Source organism: Falco naumanni, chromosome 11, assembly GCF_017639655.2.
Source record: "Falco naumanni isolate bFalNau1 chromosome 11, bFalNau1.pat, whole genome shotgun sequence".
In the NCBI taxonomy this organism is placed as follows: domain Eukaryota; kingdom Metazoa; phylum Chordata; class Aves; order Falconiformes; family Falconidae; genus Falco; species Falco naumanni.
In genome coordinates this window covers 34,731,866-34,750,311 of record NC_054064.1, presented here as the reverse complement: position 1 = coordinate 34,750,311, position 18,446 = coordinate 34,731,866, and the positions used below count along the sequence as shown (strand labels likewise).

The 18,446-nt window shown below is 51.6% G+C and overlaps 1 protein-coding gene across 2 annotated transcripts in view; it reads left to right on the top strand.

The window, feature by feature from the left end:
- The first annotated feature begins 272 nt into the window (after nucleotides 1–272).
- NEGR1 (neuronal growth regulator 1) overlaps nucleotides 273–18,446 on the top strand; it is a 295,442-nt gene continuing 277,268 nt past the window's right edge. The window contains exon 1 of one of the 2 annotated variants that reach the window (XM_040611163.1): nucleotides 273–737. In XM_040611163.1, coding sequence (XP_040467097.1) covers nucleotides 568–737 — 170 coding nt within the window. In that variant the 5' untranslated portion in view covers nucleotides 273–567. The remainder of the gene's footprint in view (nucleotides 738–18,446) is intronic. The other variant, XM_040611164.1, reaches the window with a different exon arrangement.

Genomic DNA, 18,446 nt, shown 5'->3' with positions numbered 1-18,446 from the left:
GCTGTCGCTGCGATTTCCAGCGCGGCAGCCCGAAAGCACTGGTTGACTTGCCGGCTGTTGGCAACAACAACCGCAAAAAGCCCCCGAGTGATGAATTTCTGGCCGGCCCTTACCGGGTGCGGGCTCCCGGCGAGCCGCGGCACAGCAGCCCCGCTGCGCGAGCGGCCTGCACCGGGGGGAGGGGGCTGCCGGGGGCGGCCGGCGCTGCGCACCCCGCGGGCAGGGGCGGGGGGGCTGCGGGCCGCGCTGCCGAGGGGCGGGCGGCGGAGCAGGAAGCCCGGCGGGGGGGGGGGCGCGCATCCCTCCGCCGCCGGGCCGGTTGCCAGGGCGACGGCTGCGTGGCAACGGGCTGGCAGCGGGGGCCGCCCGCCGCCGAGCCGCCGCCGCGGCGCGCAGAGCGGGCGCGCTGCCCTCCTCGCTAGATGCTGCGGCGGCCGCCCGGGAGCAGCCACGCTCGGCGCACGGCCACCGACCGCGGGCACCAGCCAGGGGCCGCCGCTACCGGGGGCAGCTCCCGGCCGCCGCCGGGCCCAGGGGCAGCGCGTAGCGGCGCGGCGCGGCGCGGAGATGGTGCCGCTGGTGCGGAGCGCCGGGGGCTCCCACCAGTGGCTGGCGGTCGTGGTCCTCGGCCTTTGCTGCCTGCTGCCCCCCGGCCGACTCGCCGCGCCGGGCGGAGATTTCCCCGGGGCGGCCGTGGACAACCTGGTGGTCAGGAAGGGGGACACGGCGGTGCTTAGGTAGGAGGCGACCGCGGCGGCGGGGGGGCGGGCGGGGGGAGCGCGGAGCTCGGCCGCCAGGGCAGCCCCCGCCGCTCCCGGGGATGCTGCCGAGGGCCGGGGGGGGGGGGGGCGTGGGGCAGTTGCCACCGGCAGCGACCGCTGCCCGCGCCGCTGGAGCTGGGGCGGCCGCCGGGCCGCTCCCTGGTCCCGGGGGTGTGGCGGGCGCTGGAGGTCCGTTCCCGTGTTTCGCCCGCCGTCAGCAAGGCACGGTCTAGTTCATAGAAGTTTGGATACCGGCTGCTGGGCGAACCGGTGCAGGTTTGGTTCCCGGCATCAGCTCCGGGCTGCGCAGCCCAGCATCTGCAGCACGCCCTGGCAGAAGTGTTCGCGTTGTTATGTGTATTTATATATTTTTTTTTTTTTTTTAATTTTTTTTTTTTTTACCTTGTTGTATTTCCCAGCGATGAGCACGGCAAGCTAGCTTTGCACTGCTAGGAGAGGATGTGCTTACCGTAGCTCCGTTATTCCTTCTCCCGATGAACCCTGTGCTCCCTGTGCCTACGGTATCTTCTCTTCGGTCCGGTTGAGTGGAGCAAAATTTGTTTACCAGCAGCTGTACACCATACTTAATCTACTTGAATCCTTCTTTCTGATTTGTTTTCATTAATCCCCTGGCTTGATTTGGTTATCTTCCCCCTCCCCCCCAATTCTAACTTTTTATTCCTGCATCGCACTTCTCTCACAATCTTGCCATAGTTCAAGAAAAATACATTTTCTGGTTATCTGGAATATGATTGCAGCAGGTTGAACCTTCTTGCTTGTGATAAATCTCCCATTCAATTAGCAGTAGTTTTAAGCTATGAAGAATCTGGCTGTATTATTTTTTGTTGGGGTGTCACTCACTTAGGTCCCTAGATTAGAAAGTATTTTAGCCATATGTGTTTTTAATCATCCTACGATCTGCTGTAAAATATTGCATGAGGTATTTTCACTAGGAATTTGGAATCGTTTTATAGCAAGTCAGCTTGCTTCTGGTGTAGTAGCTGCTGAAAATACAGTAGATGTCTATGTAGGGCAGCTGACAAGTAATTTTTATGTATACCTCAGTTATACTCTGTATTTTGAGATGTCCTGAAGTTCTCATGCTTTCTGTCTGCAGAATTGGAGAATCAAAGGAAACAGATATTTTTTTTAAAAAAAAAGTCAGTTTTACTTGTACTGTTTCAGACTTAAAGGTTGCAGAGAAGGTAACTTCGTGAGTTTGTGGGCAGTTAAGACAAGATACTCGGCCAGTACTAAATGTTAGTAGGACACGAACAAATACATATTCAGAAGTACCTTATTAAAAAATTGTGGGATTACTCTAAAGGCGACCTCCTGGTGGGTTTCGGCTGGAATACATTTGTTTTCTAGGCCTAAGACTGTGTCTGAAACTCAGGGTCTGTGCAGGGGGATAGGTTACATAAACGGAATGAGAGCTATAGGATTTAAATGTTACTTTTGTCTCACAAGGGAGGGAGAGTATGTTTGGTAAAGACGTGCTGCTAAAGGAAACATGAACGTCGCTAATGAACTCTGGAACAAAGCAATTAGATGCTGAAATAACGTGCATTACATCTGTTTTTTCATTCCTCCTGCTCGTGATTAGCTTCTTTCATTTTGTATGCCTTTTGTAGGCTTTCTTGTGAATCAGTTTATTTTGTTTTCAGCTGGTATGGCAACTTGAAAGGGGAATTGTAGGATCATGATAAGAGTAAACACTTTCAAAGGAGTAAGCAGAAGGTGGGTAGAGCTGTTTATCCTGATTCTCTCCCTGCACATCATCACTGCTCCTCCTGAATTTTTCCTCACTGCATGTTTGTAACATAAATATATTTTGATACGCATTAAAATAATTGCTGTTAGTGTCCTAAGTATCGGAAGCTGGCTATTTATTTAAACAGAAAATTCCAGTGAGCTGGGTAAAGAAGTTTGGGTATTAGGAAAGGAGGTTTTTTGATTCCAGCCCTTTGGCCATCTGAATTTTGCTCTTCTCAGTTACTGTGTATTGCAGCAGCACCCAAAGTTGGCCGTGCACTGTAGTTCCCAGCCTCTTACGGCAAGGTGGCCGTCAGCTCCCTTCTGCTGGCACGTGTTGATTCACCGCGCAGCACCAGCCGACTCCAATTTTATCTGTTCTCCAGCAATGAGGGCTTTAGAAGTTGCCTCCTTATTTGCTTACAAAGACAGCACCGTGCCTAAAGCACCCAGCACTCCTTTTCTTAATAATTAATGCTAGAATATGGAAGTAATTCCCATGGCTTTGAGTCAGCATTTTCTTGGCTGCCAGAAGATTAGGGTGATTTATGTGATGCGCGCTGAGGTGGAGGCATCCCCTAATGAGAGGGCGTTGTGGGCGCTGCAGGAGCGCTTTCTCGGCACACACCCTGTGCTAGCTCCTCGGCTCCTGCTCAGGGCTTTTACCCAGCTGTGCAGCTTAATTACGTATTGACCCAGGTTTTAAGGTCTGCAAGGAGTGCAAATAAACGGCGTTACCTGTGTTGAGCTGGGGATAAAGTTTTACTCGCAAGTCTCGTTTTGAGCTGGAATATTAGGGGAGAAACTGCGTAGCCAGTCTCGATGGAGAAGATGGCAGACTGAGCGAGCCAAGTTCCAGTCTCAAGTCTCACATTAAGCTTTCATTGTCTTTACTAAAAATGAGGAATGCAGCCTCCTTTAACTGCTGAGATTTTCCAGTAAGAGCCTCTAAGTGTTAACACAAAGTAAAACAATAAGAACGACTCCCTCATTTTAAAATAGTTAATTCATACGAACGCGTGATTAATCACTTCAGCATCCAGTGCCCACGGCATTTCTCCGGTGCCAGGGAGTTCGCTGGCTGGCTTCCGGCGTGGGCAGGGACAGGGGCACGGGCAGCCCACGTTCGGCACCGCCACACGGGCTGGCAGCAGACAGCCTGCCAGCAGCCGCCCCTCACCCCTGCCTTCTGCGGGAAGAGCCTAGTGACCAGTCCTGAGAGCAAATCTCTCGTTAGCCAGGGTGGTCTTGCTGATGATGAGCTGTTTCTGTAGTCTCCATAATTAAAACCTGGTACCTGTTGTTTGTTCTCAATTGGTGACTGATCCAGGCAGACCCAACGCTATTTGTGGCACCGTTTACTGAAGTTATAAGAAATCATACCAGTAATGCAGTTGCTTTGTACTGCAAAATCATTTTGGGAAGCCACTTATTTTCAGAAGTACAATTCTGTCCTGAATCTTTTCTATATTCTTCCCAGACAACCAGTTAAGATTTAATGAGAACACATGAGGAAGGAGAGCGCAAGTTATAAAAGCATTATTTTATTAAAAGAATAAATTGCCACATTGTAAACTGCTAGTTACACAGGGAAGAGCCTGTATTTTCAGAACTGAATTCCTCTAGTGACCCTTCTCAAGACCTCCTGCAAGGAGAGGGATCACCCTGTGTTGGCAGCATGTCTGTGACACTGCCAGCAGAAGTGGCGATTTTGGAACATGAGTGTTTTAAGAGGTGACAAATGAAGAGCAATTTGCTTGGAGCAGGCATGGGTAACCTGTTTCTTTTCCCTCGCTGCCCGGTGAGCAGCACTCACCCTCCAGGGGGGGGATGCTCAGCGGGTACCAAGGCCACCTCCACTGGGGTGGGGACTGCTCCGTCCCCTTCCCGTTGGCCAGGTGTGGGGTGACGTGAGGATTGCAGCGAGAGGTGTTTCTGCTTCCACAAGAAAGGAAAGAGAATTTCTCTTTGACTTTCTGTGCTGATGCTTATCTAGGTTATGGCTGGTCTGTGTGCACGGCTTTCCTCGCTTTATATAAACACGAACATAGATATGTGTTTCCTAACAGTTCCTACCTACCTCATCTGCAATTTGTAAACAAAATCCCCTTAGGTTTCTAAAGGTACAGATCTGAAGGTGACCAAAATGGCTTTCTCTAGCAAGCAAAGTTTTTTATCCTGCATTTTATTTTTCTTAAATCTCATGGATAATAAAAATCTAGTTTACCTGACAGTACTTCTACACTGAGCAATCACAGTAAATTCAGTTCTAGAAGCTGGCACATTTTCAAAAAAAGCAAAAGATTTTTTTCTTACCACTGTGTGATTATAGAGTAGTTTATATAATACCTGCTCTGCAATGTGTAAAATAATGTGAATTCTTCACTGCAAAGAGTTAAACGTTGAGTTAGGATCCATTGGATCGAGGTTCCCAAAGGCTGCCAGCGAGGAGTAGGAGGGGTGGATACTGTAAAGCAGGTAACCACATCGGGTTGTGGTTACAGAGCAGACATCGGATCCTGTCAAACCTGGCTGGGAAAACCAGGATCCGTCCTAGGCCAGCCTGGCTGGCAGGTAGACTGAACCTCACTCGCGGTTCTTGACTGCCGGAGCCTCTTCTGGCCATCCCATGTGAGCTCTGCCTGAGGTTCAGGGCAGCTAGCAGTCACCTGAGAAGGGTGATTATAGGAGAAGAATCTGGGTTTTTTGGTCATAGGTCAGGGGATTTGGGGGGTTTGGGTTTGTTGTCTAAATTTGGAATTCTTCGTGTGTAGCCTGGTGGCTTCTCCTTCCACCTCGGAGGGTGTCAGGTCTTGTCGTGTGCAGTCATGCTCTCCCTGCCCCGGAGGCCTGACTTGGTCACCAGCTGCTTCCGAAGAGGTGACGCAGGCGGGCTGTGCTGTGTGGCTGCAGGTGAGCTCTGCCGCCAGGACCCTTTGCTGCTGTTTTCACTGGTATTAAAAGATTAGGGCACATGGTAGACAGCTGATCCGAAACTATACATCTCTGTCAGTGCCTGCTTTTGGAGTTACTCAGCTGCTTCTTTTCCACAAGTTTTTCAGCTGGTGGCAGAAGTTGCCATCTGGGGAACAGGAGGAGCAGCTCCTGGCAGCCTCTGTGTCTCTCGGTGTCCTTGGCCGGGAGAGCTGCTGCCCTAGACACAGCAAGCATGACTCCTGCCTCCCCTGAGAGGCACCAGCTTTTCAGTCCTGCCACCCCTGGGTGGCTCAGGAGCCGTGCAAGGTGGCGTGCTGGAGAAATGCTGTTCTTTGTGCGGTGCTGATGACTCAGTGCTTCACTGTGGCTCCCTTGAGCCTCACAGAGATCACAGTTCTCACCGTCTATTGAAAATTACTTTCTCAGTTGTGTATCATCTTGTTCACTCACAGTGGAAAATGGGATGCTCCCTCTTCTCCTCCTCTGGTGGACATTGACAGTTCAGGGGAGAGATGTCCACCTAACATCATTTTTCAAAACTAGCTGCCCTTAGTGGTACCAAATGCAGGGTCTCTGAAGTCAGAGTCCGGTATGGGTATGGGCTCCGCTTTGGCAGGAGAAGTTTGGCAGCAGTGGCCAAACCCACGTCTCCTGGTTCTCTGGCTTTCAAACCATTCTGATTTTGAGATTGGACCTCCCCTCTGCTGGTAAAGCACATCAGTGTCTTACAGTGGGCGCCGGGTGTCCTGGCCAAACAAAACCTTGCTGGGACCATTTCCAGTTCCTGCTTCTGCTTCCCCTGACTCCAGGCGCTCAAGAATGAAACTACAGCATTACGGTCATCATCATGGATTTTGTTATGGGGGGCTCCTTCTCAGCCTGTCTCGAGATAGAAAATCCCATGGATTCCCAGATCAGTGGTGATGAGGAAGATCCAGCTGCTCTGGTTGAAGTCACTGAAGGTACCTGTGTGTCAAGCAGGCCAAGCTGTTCAGGTCAGGGGGATGTAGGTGCCTATTCATATTTAAATTGCTGAGGGGGGGCTAATGACTTTTGGGGGTTGGGACTTGCATGTCGGTTTTGCTTTCTTTCCCAAGAGCTGCCCTTTATAGCTAACAGTCTTTCCCAAAGGAGCAACAGTGGTCATGGAAAGCTGGTGACACATCTGCCAAACATTCTCTGCTTGTTGTTGTTACTGAGAACTGAGCATTTGGGATGAAAGTTTACAGAATGACTAGCAGGTGAATATCAACTGTGTATAGCATATTTAAATTGTAAGATACTATATATATTGTAGCATTACAGCTCTCTGATGCATGTCCACATACCAGTGTTTGGTAGTTGTGTGCACCCAGGTACAAACACAGATATGTCTGTGGAGGGATGGGTGTTGTAATAAATACAAGAATTTTCTTACCTTTATAATTTTAATAGGTACATTTCTGGACTTCCATACTCTTTTGGTATTCTTGTGCGGTTCAGCATCATGAATTATTTGGCTGAAATGTGACTGTGGTATGCATAGAGATATGTACACCCTCCCCCCCTGCCCCATAAAATTAAGTTGTTGTTTGAGTAAGACTTTCACATTCCAAATCCCTGCCAATTATTAAACAAGCACATTATGGTGCTTGCCTCTTGTCTGTGCAGTAATAATAAATAAATTCAGAGTAAATTAAAATAATTTATCATTTTAAACGATTGCGAATGGTTCAGATGTTATGCAGAGGAACTAACAAAACAAGGAATCAGTAAGGAATGAAAAACAGAATTTGTTCCAAAGGGCTGTTCTATTGAGGAGAAACTGAGAGACTTAAATTGCTTTCTTCTTGTCATCTTGCATAAAAGTTGACTCTAGCCGAGATCCCAGGGAAACAAGTCCCGGGGGCTCAGGCAGACTGGTTTCCCAGCCCAATCAGCAACACGCAGCACTGGCTCGCTGTGGCTCTCCTGGCAGAAGCATAGCGCAGCGCTGTGCTCGGCACGGCGACGGCTGCTGCGGCAGGCGCAGGGAAGCGACCCTGAGACCTTTCAGCTCTTTTTGAGACTTGTGGGGATGGATGGGTACTGTGGCGCGTGTGCTGCTCTGATGGAGGCAGGTCCCAGGCGCAGGCTGGCATGTCCCAGCTCGGCCAGGGCGGGTCAGGGAGCACTGAGCACTGGCGGGCTGTTACCCATGTTCTTCCTTCCCTTTGGCGTGGCTTTGCTCATGCCAGCTGCCGGTCCTGCACACATACTGTGCTATTTTCATAGAATCACAGAATCACAGCATGGTTTGGGATGGCAGGGACCTCCGAGACCACCACGGGCAGGGACCCCTCCTCCCAGCCCAGGCGGCTCCCAGCCCCGTCCAGCCTGGCCTTGAGCCCTGCCAGGGATGGGGCACCCACAGCTGCTCCGGGCAGCCTGGGCCAGCGTCTCGCCGCCCTCACCATGAAGAATTTCTTCCTAATATCTCATCTAATTCTACCCTCTTTTAGTTTAAAGCCATTACTCCTTGTCCTATGGCTACATTATATTCCAATATGTCGGGCCATCCTTTCAAAGGATCCCCTCTCGCACCCCTCCATAATGGGGCTGTTGCTCTTCGTGGTGAGTGAACAAGAAGAGTGAAACAGATTATGCACAGCACCCTCCCTGCTGCACAGCACCCTTTCTGCTGCTCTAGCTGCTGAGCAAGCCCCTGCCCGCTGCCGGCAGCCACCCGCTCCAGATGTCCCTGGTGCAGGGCAAAGAGCAGTGTGGCTGGAGAATAAACACCATTTTTTCAGAACTAGAGGGATACAAGCCAACAATTGAGTGAAGGCAGAGGCAGGTTAATCCAGCTGGCCACAACGCCAGATAAATTCAGTGAGATCTAGCCGGTGACAGCAGCGGCAGCGGACTCGCCTGCGATAACGTAATACTGCACTAATCAATCAAGTAATTGATCATATCCATCCGCAGGCTTCTGGTACCAGACCTGCCAGCTCCTTTAGCTTGCTTCATCTGTGAGTTAAAAAGATCTGCAGAGAAAAGGTTGAAAGACAAACCTGTGTCTCCCTGTGAGGATGCTATTCCTCATGGGCAACATGGGGAGAAATACTTGTTAAATACCCCTCTGCTAAGACACTGACTGTTGGGAGGGGCAGGCGGTTCAGAGTGCTCTTCAGCTCTGGCTCTTTTTCAGCCTTTGAGCAGAGATGATCAGTACAGAATCCATGTACCTGTGAGAACAGAAAGGTCCTGCTTGGAAGCAGAGAAAGGAACTCTTGAAATCTGCAAAATCTGCATTTTCCCCAACTCAGCCCAGAAAAAGCTCATGCTTATTTAAGTCTGTCACCATCAGGGTGGTCCCTCCTCTGCCTTCTGTCAGTAGTTGTCCTCCGTTGTGCTGTTAGTGTGGTGCAGCCATCCCGAGCCCTCACTGCCGGGCCAGCTCTGGAGCAAAGACCATGTCGTGGGGCCACAGAGACCCTTGGCTGGGCTGAATCAATCTGCTGGGCTCCTGGCACGGCTGTGCCATCGCAGCCGGCATGGCTGGGCTCCTGACACGGTTGTGCCATCGCAGCTGGCATGGCTGGGCTCCCGGCGGGGCTGTGCCATCGCAGCCGGCATGGCTGGGCTCCTGGCACGGCTGTGCCATCGCAGCCGGCATGGCTGGGCTCCCGGCGGGGCTGTGCCATCGCAGCCAGCATGGCTGGGCTCCCGACGCGGTTGTGCCATCGCAGCCGGCATGGCTGGGCTCCCGGCACGGTTGTGCCGTCGCAGCCGGCATGGCTGGGCTCCCGGCACGGTTGTGCCATCGCAGCCGGCATGGCTGGGCTCCCGGCGGGGCTGTGCCATCACAGCCGGCATGGCTGGGCTCCCGGCACGGTTGTGCCATCGCAGCCGGCATGGCTGGGCTCCCGGCGGGGCTGTGCCATCACAGCCGGCATGGCTGGGCTCCCGGCACGGTTGTGCCATCGCAGCCGGCATGGCTGGGCTCCCGGCGGGGCTGTGCCATCGCAGCCGGCATGGCTGGGCTCCCGGCGGGGCTGTGCCATCGCAGCCGGCATGGCTGGGCTCCCGGCGGGGCTGTGCCATCGCAGCCGGCATGGCTGGGCTCCCGACGCGGTTGTGCCATCGCAGCCGGCATGGCTGTGCTCCCGGCGGGGCTGTGCCATCGCAGCCAGCATGGCTGGTCTCCTGACACGGCTGTGCCATCGCAGCCGGCATGGCTGGGCTCCCGGTGGGGCTGTGCCATCGCAGCCGGCATGGCTGGGCTCCTGACACGGCTGTGCCATCACAGCCGGCATGGCTGGGCTCCTGGCACGGTTGTGCCATCGCAGCCGGCATGGCTGGGCTCCTGACACGGCTGTGCCATCGCAGCCGGCATGGCTGGGCTCCCGGTGGGGCTGTGCCATCGCACCCGGCATGGCTGGGCTCCTGACACGGCTGTGCCATCACAGCCGGCATGGCTGGGCTCCTGGCACGGTTGTGCCATCGCAGCCGGCATGGCTGGGCTCCTGACACGGCTGTGCCATCGCGGCCGGCGTGGCTGGGCTCCCGGCGGGGCTGTGCCATCGCAGCCGGCATGGCTGGGCTCCCGGCATGGCTGTGCCATCGCAGCCAGCATGGCTGGGCTCCCGGTGGGGCTGTGCCATCGCAGCCGGCATGGCTGGGCTCCTGGCACGGCTGTGCCATCGCAGCCGGCATGGCTGGGCTCCTGGCGCGGTTGTGCCATCGCAGCCGGCATGGCTGGGCTCCCGGCGGGGCTGTGCCATCGCAGCCGGCATGGCTGGGCTCCCGGCGGGGCTGTGCCATCGCAGCCGGCATGGCTGGGCTCCCGGCACGGCTGTGCCATCGCAGCCGGCATGGCTGGGCTCCCGGTGGGGCTGTGCCATCGCACCCGGCATGGCTGGGCTCCTGGCACGGTTGTGCCATCACAGCCGGCATGGCTGGGCTCCTGACACGGTTGTGCCATCACAGCCGGCATGGCTGGGCTCCTGGCACGGTTGTGCCATCGCAGCCGGCATGGCTGGGCTCCTGGCACGGCTGTGCCATCGCAGCCGGCATGGCTGGGCTCCTGGCACGGTTGTGCCATCGCAGCCGGCATGGCTGGGCTCCTGGCACGGTTGTGCCATCGCAGCCGGCATGGCTGGGCTCCTGACACGGCTGTGCCATCGCAGCCGGCATGGCTGGGCTCCTGGCACGGTTGTGCCATCGCAGCCGGCATGGCTGGGCTCCCGGCGGGGCTGTGCCATCGCAGCCGGCATGGCTGGGCTCCCGGCACGGTTGTGCCATCGCGGCCGGCATGGCTGGGCTCCTGGCACGGTTGTGCCATCGCAGCCGGCATGGCTGGGCTCCTGGCACGGTTGTGCCATCGCAGCCGGCATGGCTGGGCTCCTGGCACGGTTGTGCCATCGCAGCCGGCATGGCTGGGCTCCCGGTGGGGCTGTGCCATCGCAGCCGGCATGGCTGGGCTCCCGGCGGGGCTGTGCCATCGCAGCCGGCATGGCTGGGCTCCTGGCATGGCTGTGCCATCGCAGCCGGCATGGCTGGGCTCCCGGCACTGCTGTGCCATCACAGCCGGCATGGCTGGGCTCCCGGCGGGGCTGTGCCATCGCAGCCGGCATGGCTGGGCTCCCGGCAGGGCTGTGCCATCGCAGCCGGCATGGCTGGGCTCCCGGCATGGTTGTGCCATCGCAGCCGGCATGGCTGGGCTCCCGGCAGGGCTGTGCCATCGCAGCCGGCATGGCTGGGCTCCTGGCATGGCTGTGCCATCGCAGCCGGCATGGCTGGGCTCCCGGCATGGCTGTGCCATCGCAGCCGGCATGGCTGGGCTCCCGACGGGGCTGTGCCATCGCAGCCGGCATGGCTGGGCTCCTGGCATGGCTGTGCCATCGCAGCCGGCATGCAGCATGGCCGAGCACCGCCTGAACAGAGCCTTCCTCTTGGAGCTGGCTGAGGTTGCAGCTCTCTGGTGTCCTGCACAGGCATACCAAATCCCGCTCACCTTTACCCTACCCTATCAGAAACTATCAGGCTATCTCATTTTCACTTTTCCCAGATATTTTTTTCAACTCAGCAGAAAAAATATTTCTTCCTCAGACTGGATTTTTTTTTTTTCCTCATGTTACAGCTGCCACAGATGCCTGAGCAGGCTGGATTTGTTAGTGCACCTGCATGTACGTAGGTGGATATGTAAAATAGACCCAATAAAATGCTCAGCCGTCGCAGTAGTGTTTCTTGGTGCTCCTTCTGTAGCGCTTTATGTCTACCTAACGGCACACGGAGCCAGTAGATGCCTGCAGGAGCTCCAGCTGTAGCTCTGGTTTAGTGTGCTGTATTACATACAATGCCGGCAGAGATTTCTTGGCGATCTACACAGGAGAATGGCCCACCAGTGAGTTCAACTCAAGTTTTGATTTTTATACCTGCAAAACTGTTAAAAAAATACAAGATGAAGTAGAACATGCTCTGCCTTATAACAGAAAAAGAGTCAATCTGTTTTAAAAGATTTTCCCTTGGCAACAGCAGACAATCTGGTGGTCAGACAGCCAAACAAACAGCTATCATTAGTCATGCATAATTAAAACAAAGAGAGTAACCAACTGTTAGCAGTAACAGTTTTGTCTTGGAAAAAACCTCATTAGCATACAATACTTCTTGCAGAAATCTCCAGTAGTCTTTCTCATGCAAATGTCAATGTAAATGAAGGGAATTCTATATATTTAGGCATATATGCTGGGGTTTTTTTTCTATACTTATGTAAATATACAGGAATGTGGTAACTGTCCGGTTCAGTATAGCATCTGTGATACGCCTGCAAAATTTACATATTGCAATCCTGTCAAAAGTAGGCAGGAACCTTATTCCCTCTACAAAACATAGGCATACATAATTTACTGTACAGTTGTATGCCTTTGATATTTCACTGGCTTCATGTTACAAACTTTTTAAACTGAATGTAATTCACCATCATAAATCAGCACTGGAGACTGAAGTCCTCCCTTTTGAGCACCTGTTTTTTGCCCGATGTGAGTGCTCCCATTAGATTTATTCTGGGTACAAAGAAGACGATGCAGACCTTTGCCTTTTACTTCCTTGGAAGGCACTGACTGACGGATGTGTTTGTTGCACTACACAGCTGCTCGGCCTTGCTTTGGGTGCTGTATAGGACGGAGGAGATCCGTTTCCTTCGAGCACGGCCCTGGGAAGGAGCTCCAGAGCTAGCAAAGGTGGGGGTATGGCCCTGCTGTGCGCGGAGAGCCGGCGGAGCTGGCGGGATAGCCATAGGAACCAGCAGGAAGCGGGGCCAGGTAAAAGTTATAAATAACCAGTTAAAGAAGAAATCAGGGCTTTGCAACTACACTCCCATTTCTTACTAATTGGAGAGGGGAGCATCTGTAAAGCACAGGTCTAGACACGCAGTGTAGCTTTGCTACCGGCTACTGATTTACTGTACTTAATTAAGCCAGAACGATGCAGAGGCCAGTTCTCTCCAAGGAAACATGGCTGAAGAAGGGGAGGGCAAGTTTCAAGCAAAGTTCTCGTTGATTTAATGTGCTTAAGGTATATGTGATTATGCAAAAAGAAGTAGCTGTCACATCCCGCCTCCCCCCAACAGCAAACAGCTCCTGGCTCCATGGGGAGGCTGGGCTCGGCACCTGCAAAGGGACCTGTCCTAACCTGCCTTTCTGTAACATTAAAAAAAGGTTGATTTTACATTAAAAAAGGTTTTTATTATTAAAAAGAAAGTTTTTTAGTATTAAAGCTGTTAATTTTATGTAAAAGTGGTAGAAGAACATTTCAAGTAGGACAGACTCCTTCCTGCAGCGTGCTGGTGTGCCTCCCCCGCGGTGCCGTCCCGGGAACCAACCTTCAGGCTGGGTTGTGGTGGCACCACGTGTGGGGAAGCCATAGTGCTGCAGCAGCCTCTGGGTCACAGTGAGGTGTCATGTGGAAATGGGAAAGTGTTGCAGAGAAAATTGTTTTGTGCTGCTGCGGAACAAAAATTTGCTGGAGTAAATGAAGCTGTATTTTTCTAAACCATTTTTTCCCCTTTTTTCCCCTCTCTCTCTCTGCTTGGCCATGCTGGTTGCCTAGAACTTTCTCTTCTACTTGTCTTTCTACCCTGCTGTAAATAAAATGGTCCATGTGCCAGTAGGCTTTGTATATGGAAGAGTAAATCCCATTGGGACAGCTGAGTGTATTTCAAATCTGAGCAGATAGTCCAGTACAACCCTTGCGAGAAAATTCCAATGATTTTTTTAGCACGTTTTAATAAGCTACCAGCTTGAGTGCTGAAATATCTATGAAGCGGTTTTACTTCCATTTTACTAGCTCTGGGTTTTAATAACACCGGTGGAAGTTTGCAGCGACAGCGTGTCGGAGCCCTTCACTCACTCGGGATCAGGAGCACAGGAACAAGCAGCAGGTGCTTGTTCCCTGCAGTTTTGGGGTGGTTGTTTGAATTCAGGGAAGTTTACCCTCTTCTCTTGAAGTGAGCGAGGTGGTAGCAGCAGAAGCACTCTCAGGAGGGCTGTGCCAGCCCAAAGGGGAATTGCTCCGGAGCAGCCAGTCCTGCTGCTTCAGTCCCCAGCACAGTTGCTGGTCTGAACTGGTGGCAGCCCCTTCAGGAAGCCAGAAGAAGAGCAACAGCCTTCAAAAACAGTGCAAAGCTTTTTCGGAGGCGCTCTGGCCAAGGCAGGTGGGTGCCACCGCTTGTGCAGGTGGCTGGGTGGGCTCAGGCCACAGCATCCCTGGGGGGCTGCCCAGCACCAGCCTTTGCAGAGCAAAGGCTGGCTTTGCTGCAGGATGGTGCCCAGGAGGCAAAGTGCTGCCCCGGGCAGTTGCCTGCTCTGGTCATTTTGGCACCTGTGCCCAAAATTTGAGCCTGGATTCTAGATGTTCATCAGAGGCATAGCCATTGTGTGTGTTGGATGAAGCCATGAAGGGGTCTGGTCTGGGGCATCCAGCTGGACGGCTCTAGTCTCTGCATCTTCTGACATTTCTTTACAGTCTCGTGCTAGTGTGGAAAGCTCTTTGTAGCTATGAATTGTCAGCCGGTGGGCACTCTGGCGCTGGAAGGTGAAACCCTGTGTAAAATGTGTATAACGAGGTGCAGCGCTGCTGCAGGTAACGCCGCAGGGTTGCTGGAGCAGGGTGTCAGAGCTGGCGGGGACCCAGCCCTGGGGGGACATGGCACATCCACGGGCTGGCTTCCTGATGCCCAAATGCCAATTTACTCATTCATAATTATCAGAAAGAAGTTTAGTAAGGGAAGGTGTAACTGAACGCATTATATTTGCCCGTTCTTTGTGACTGTGATGCTACCCACCAGAAATGTTCAAGTTGACACAGGAGGTCCAGATATAGCCTTAGATTTCAGTAAATTGTGGTGTCACTTAATTTTAAAACAGATCTGTAAATGCGTGATGGAAAAATGAGAATGTTAAATATTGTAGCCAATGCTTTTGGTAAGTGGTACCTTGCAGCCTTGGAGTAAAACACTTTTCATGTTTGTGACACAGTTCAAAATAAACTGTGTGTTATTATCGATGTAATTGAATATCAGATCAGATTCTCTGTATCGTGTATTACAGAAAAGCATGGCGGGCTCCCGTGCTGGGCGGCGGGTGTGAAAGCTGGGGAGGGTGCCTGTGCGTGTGCAGGGGGTGAGGTCTGTGCTGAGAGCAGTACCGTGCGTGATCACGAATGGAAATGTCACCACGGCTGCGTACTGCATTTTGGAACCGCGGCACTTGCCTCAGCCCCTTCTCAGCGGAGGGCTGGGATGGTTAATGCCTCCGTAGTTGCTGCTTCTGCTTTCCTAGCCCCGGACCTGCAAACACGGAGGCTCCTCTGAGAGACCATGTGTCCATGATGCACCTCCTTGGTCCATGGTGTATTGCCCAGCTAGCGTCCTGGCTCAGTGTCCTTTACATCAGTGGTGCCTGGCTCATGGAACGGGCTCACAGGTTCTCTGGTGAGGCTTCAGGAAGGTATAGGTGAAGCAGACTGTGAAGTCCAAATTAATGAGCTATATTGCACTGAAGACTCAGCAAGATGTGGAAGTGCTAATTTTCTCCCGAATCAGCTGAACCAAGGTCAAGAACTTCTTCCTGCCTTCAGGGGAGAGAAGGAGAATGGCTCCTGCCATGACCCATAGGAGCATGAAGGCCAGCAGAGAGTCAGGAGCCTCTGAGGAAGGGTGAAAGAATGGATAATTTTCCATATAGGCTTTCTGCCAGTTCCAGGAAGCCCACGGCTGAAGTGAAGATGGCATGTCAGCACTGGCACTGAGCTGTTGGGTTATCCATGGACGGCAGCCGGCAGGGCTCTGATCCGTTTGGACCATAGAGCACGTGGAAGCATTGGTTGTGCCAGCGGGGTGTCCACCCGACGGCCACCGCGGGAGCTGGAACAGCCCTTTGGTGCCTCGTGCTTGGTGGTGGGACCGGTGCTTTGATGCTGAGAGGCAAACGTGGAGTTTAACCAAAGACAAAATGTTTATGTAATGCAGCTTTCAAAGAGTTGGGTTTTTTCTTAAATTCTTGTGTTGACTCATCTTTGTGTCAGTCCCTCAAATCGTGTAAGCATTTCCACACCAATTTTTTGGTTTCTAGCATGTAAGTGACGCTAAACTTAATGAGTACAAAACTCGCTCTTCCAGATTTTTAGATTTATAAGAATTATAATGATACATATATTATAGATTTGCAATTAACTTTTTAGCTTACTTACAACAGTTAATCAGGAAATGGTCCTAAAAGAGGTTTAACAGTGTCAACACACTTTGAAATAAATGACAAGTGAGGTTGTCCCAGACTTTGAATGCCTAAAGTGTTTAGGAGATTGAATGCAAGTCTCGCTGAAATCCCAAAATAATTTGATATCCTGAGCTGAGGCAATAATAAGTTTCCAAAGGCGGCAAGAAGGATGGATGTCTTGGCAAAAATAAACAGATAAATAAAAGTGCTGTCTTCTGTGTTTGTCTGCCGTGTCACAAAATCTGAAAGGCTGAGGTCTTTTCTACAAGATAAATGAACCCAGCTTTCTTGAAAGCATGATTGCAAATAGGTAAGTCTATCAGGTCTAAAAGCAATTATTTCAGTATACTCCATTCCTAGCTATCATGATATAGCAGCTTTTAATGAGGGATTTGGATCACATGAACTAAATTAGTTAAAAAATGAGCACAGCTGTATATGAAGGTCTCAGAAAGGGCTTGCGTTATTAAACTGACTTATTTTAAACTGTGCTTGTGAAGTATTGAGTTAGCTTACTTGTGTACTTTGATAGATGCGATAAAAAATGTATCAGTGGGAGTTAAAAAGGAAGTAGTCGTGCAGGTATTGTGTTGCTTATAGAATAAAATAAGACATAATGCAGTAATTAAAACATTTGTTTATATGCTAATTATTTGTTGTTTAAAAATGTAATATGGTGGTATAATATATTTACAAAATTATCGGTTAATTCATTGAAAGTATGGATGCATTTAACTTGATGTGTTATGTCATAGTTATCTTGAATATATCATAGCAATTAAATCAGTAAACTGGCATATCGTATACTTTTAAATGTGTTACAGAAAGAGAAGTGTTCAGTGTTGCACTGTCTCGCTACTGCTTCAGGTGCCTCGCTGCGGCACTGGGCACACCTTTGGTCACTGGGCTCCCCGGGCCACTTCTAACTTTAATCCCATCCCACTTCAGCAGTGAAATTCTCTTACAAGTCTTGGGCAAGGCAGTTACTGAGTAAATCTAAAATCAAATATTAAAAATGTCATTGAAAGGCTAATACAAACGGGGCAGGGGGCTACCGATTAGCCTAAAGTTTTCTTTCAGGTGTTAAGGGTCTCATATCGCAATTCTTGTTTTATGATGTATAAATAGATTTTGAGGTCCTGTGGGCAGTGACTGTAGGAAACCACTGTGACAAAAAAGATCTTTTAAGTGTGCCATAGCAACATGTGAAAGCAAACTTGCATACCTCTGCTATAGAAATTATCATTATATTCCTCTCCACAAAGGAAATCCCAACCTTTACATTCAGGTTACTTGAATTCTTCAGGATTTTTTTTTGGTAAGGAATTTTAGGTCTAAATTTACGTAATGGCTTGGGAAACATGGAGTACACTGCCCAAATAAACCTGAAAAATTCTTCAGAAGATGTTGGTGTGTTGAATTGTAACATGCCCCGCTAACTCGGGAAGGCCTTTAGGGCTGTTTCTGGAGAAAGAGGGTCCATGAAGTAAACTGTTGAGTTGTCAATTCAACTAGAAATCAGATTAGCATCCTGGCCCAAACTAGATGAGACTATCACCCTGGAGGATTGCAGAAACACACATTGCTTATTAGGAAAAAATCTTAGGAATTATCTACTAGTAAGACATTTACTGAGCACTCGGCCAGTCTTTCACAGAGAGGGGCTCTTTGTTCTTTTTTTGTTCATTAGCCTCGTGGTTAAGGAATGGCCGGGCTGGGGACACGGAGCGAGGGGCTGGAGCGGCTCCAGGCAGGAGCTACCCGGGAGCACCAGGTCCAGCTGCCCCAGGGACCCGCTGCCTGCTCCGCACCAGTGGCAGTGCCCTGGGGATGGCCGGCGGGCTGGGGCTAGGTCAGACCTTGTGGTTGGTTCTGCATAATTACTCAAACATAATTAAACAGTTCATGTCCTCTCTATAAAGCCGCGTCTCCGATTCTTACAGAATCGCAGCATGGTCTGAGTTGGAAGGGACGTCCAAGACCACCCAGTCCCACCCCCCACCACGGGCAGGGACCCCTCCCCCCAGCCCAGGCTGCTCCCAGCCCCGTCCAGCCTGGCCTTGAGCCCTGCCAGGGATGGGGCACCCACAGCTGCTCCGGGCAGCCTGGGCCAGCGCCTCGCCGCCCTCACGGGGAGGAATATAGAGTCGTAGAAAGATCATTTGAAAGACTTGGTGGTATTGGAGAGCTGTTTACTTTCTGCGGTATTCACATATGAGACCATTTTGTGCATGTATTTATTTTTTTTTTTAAAATA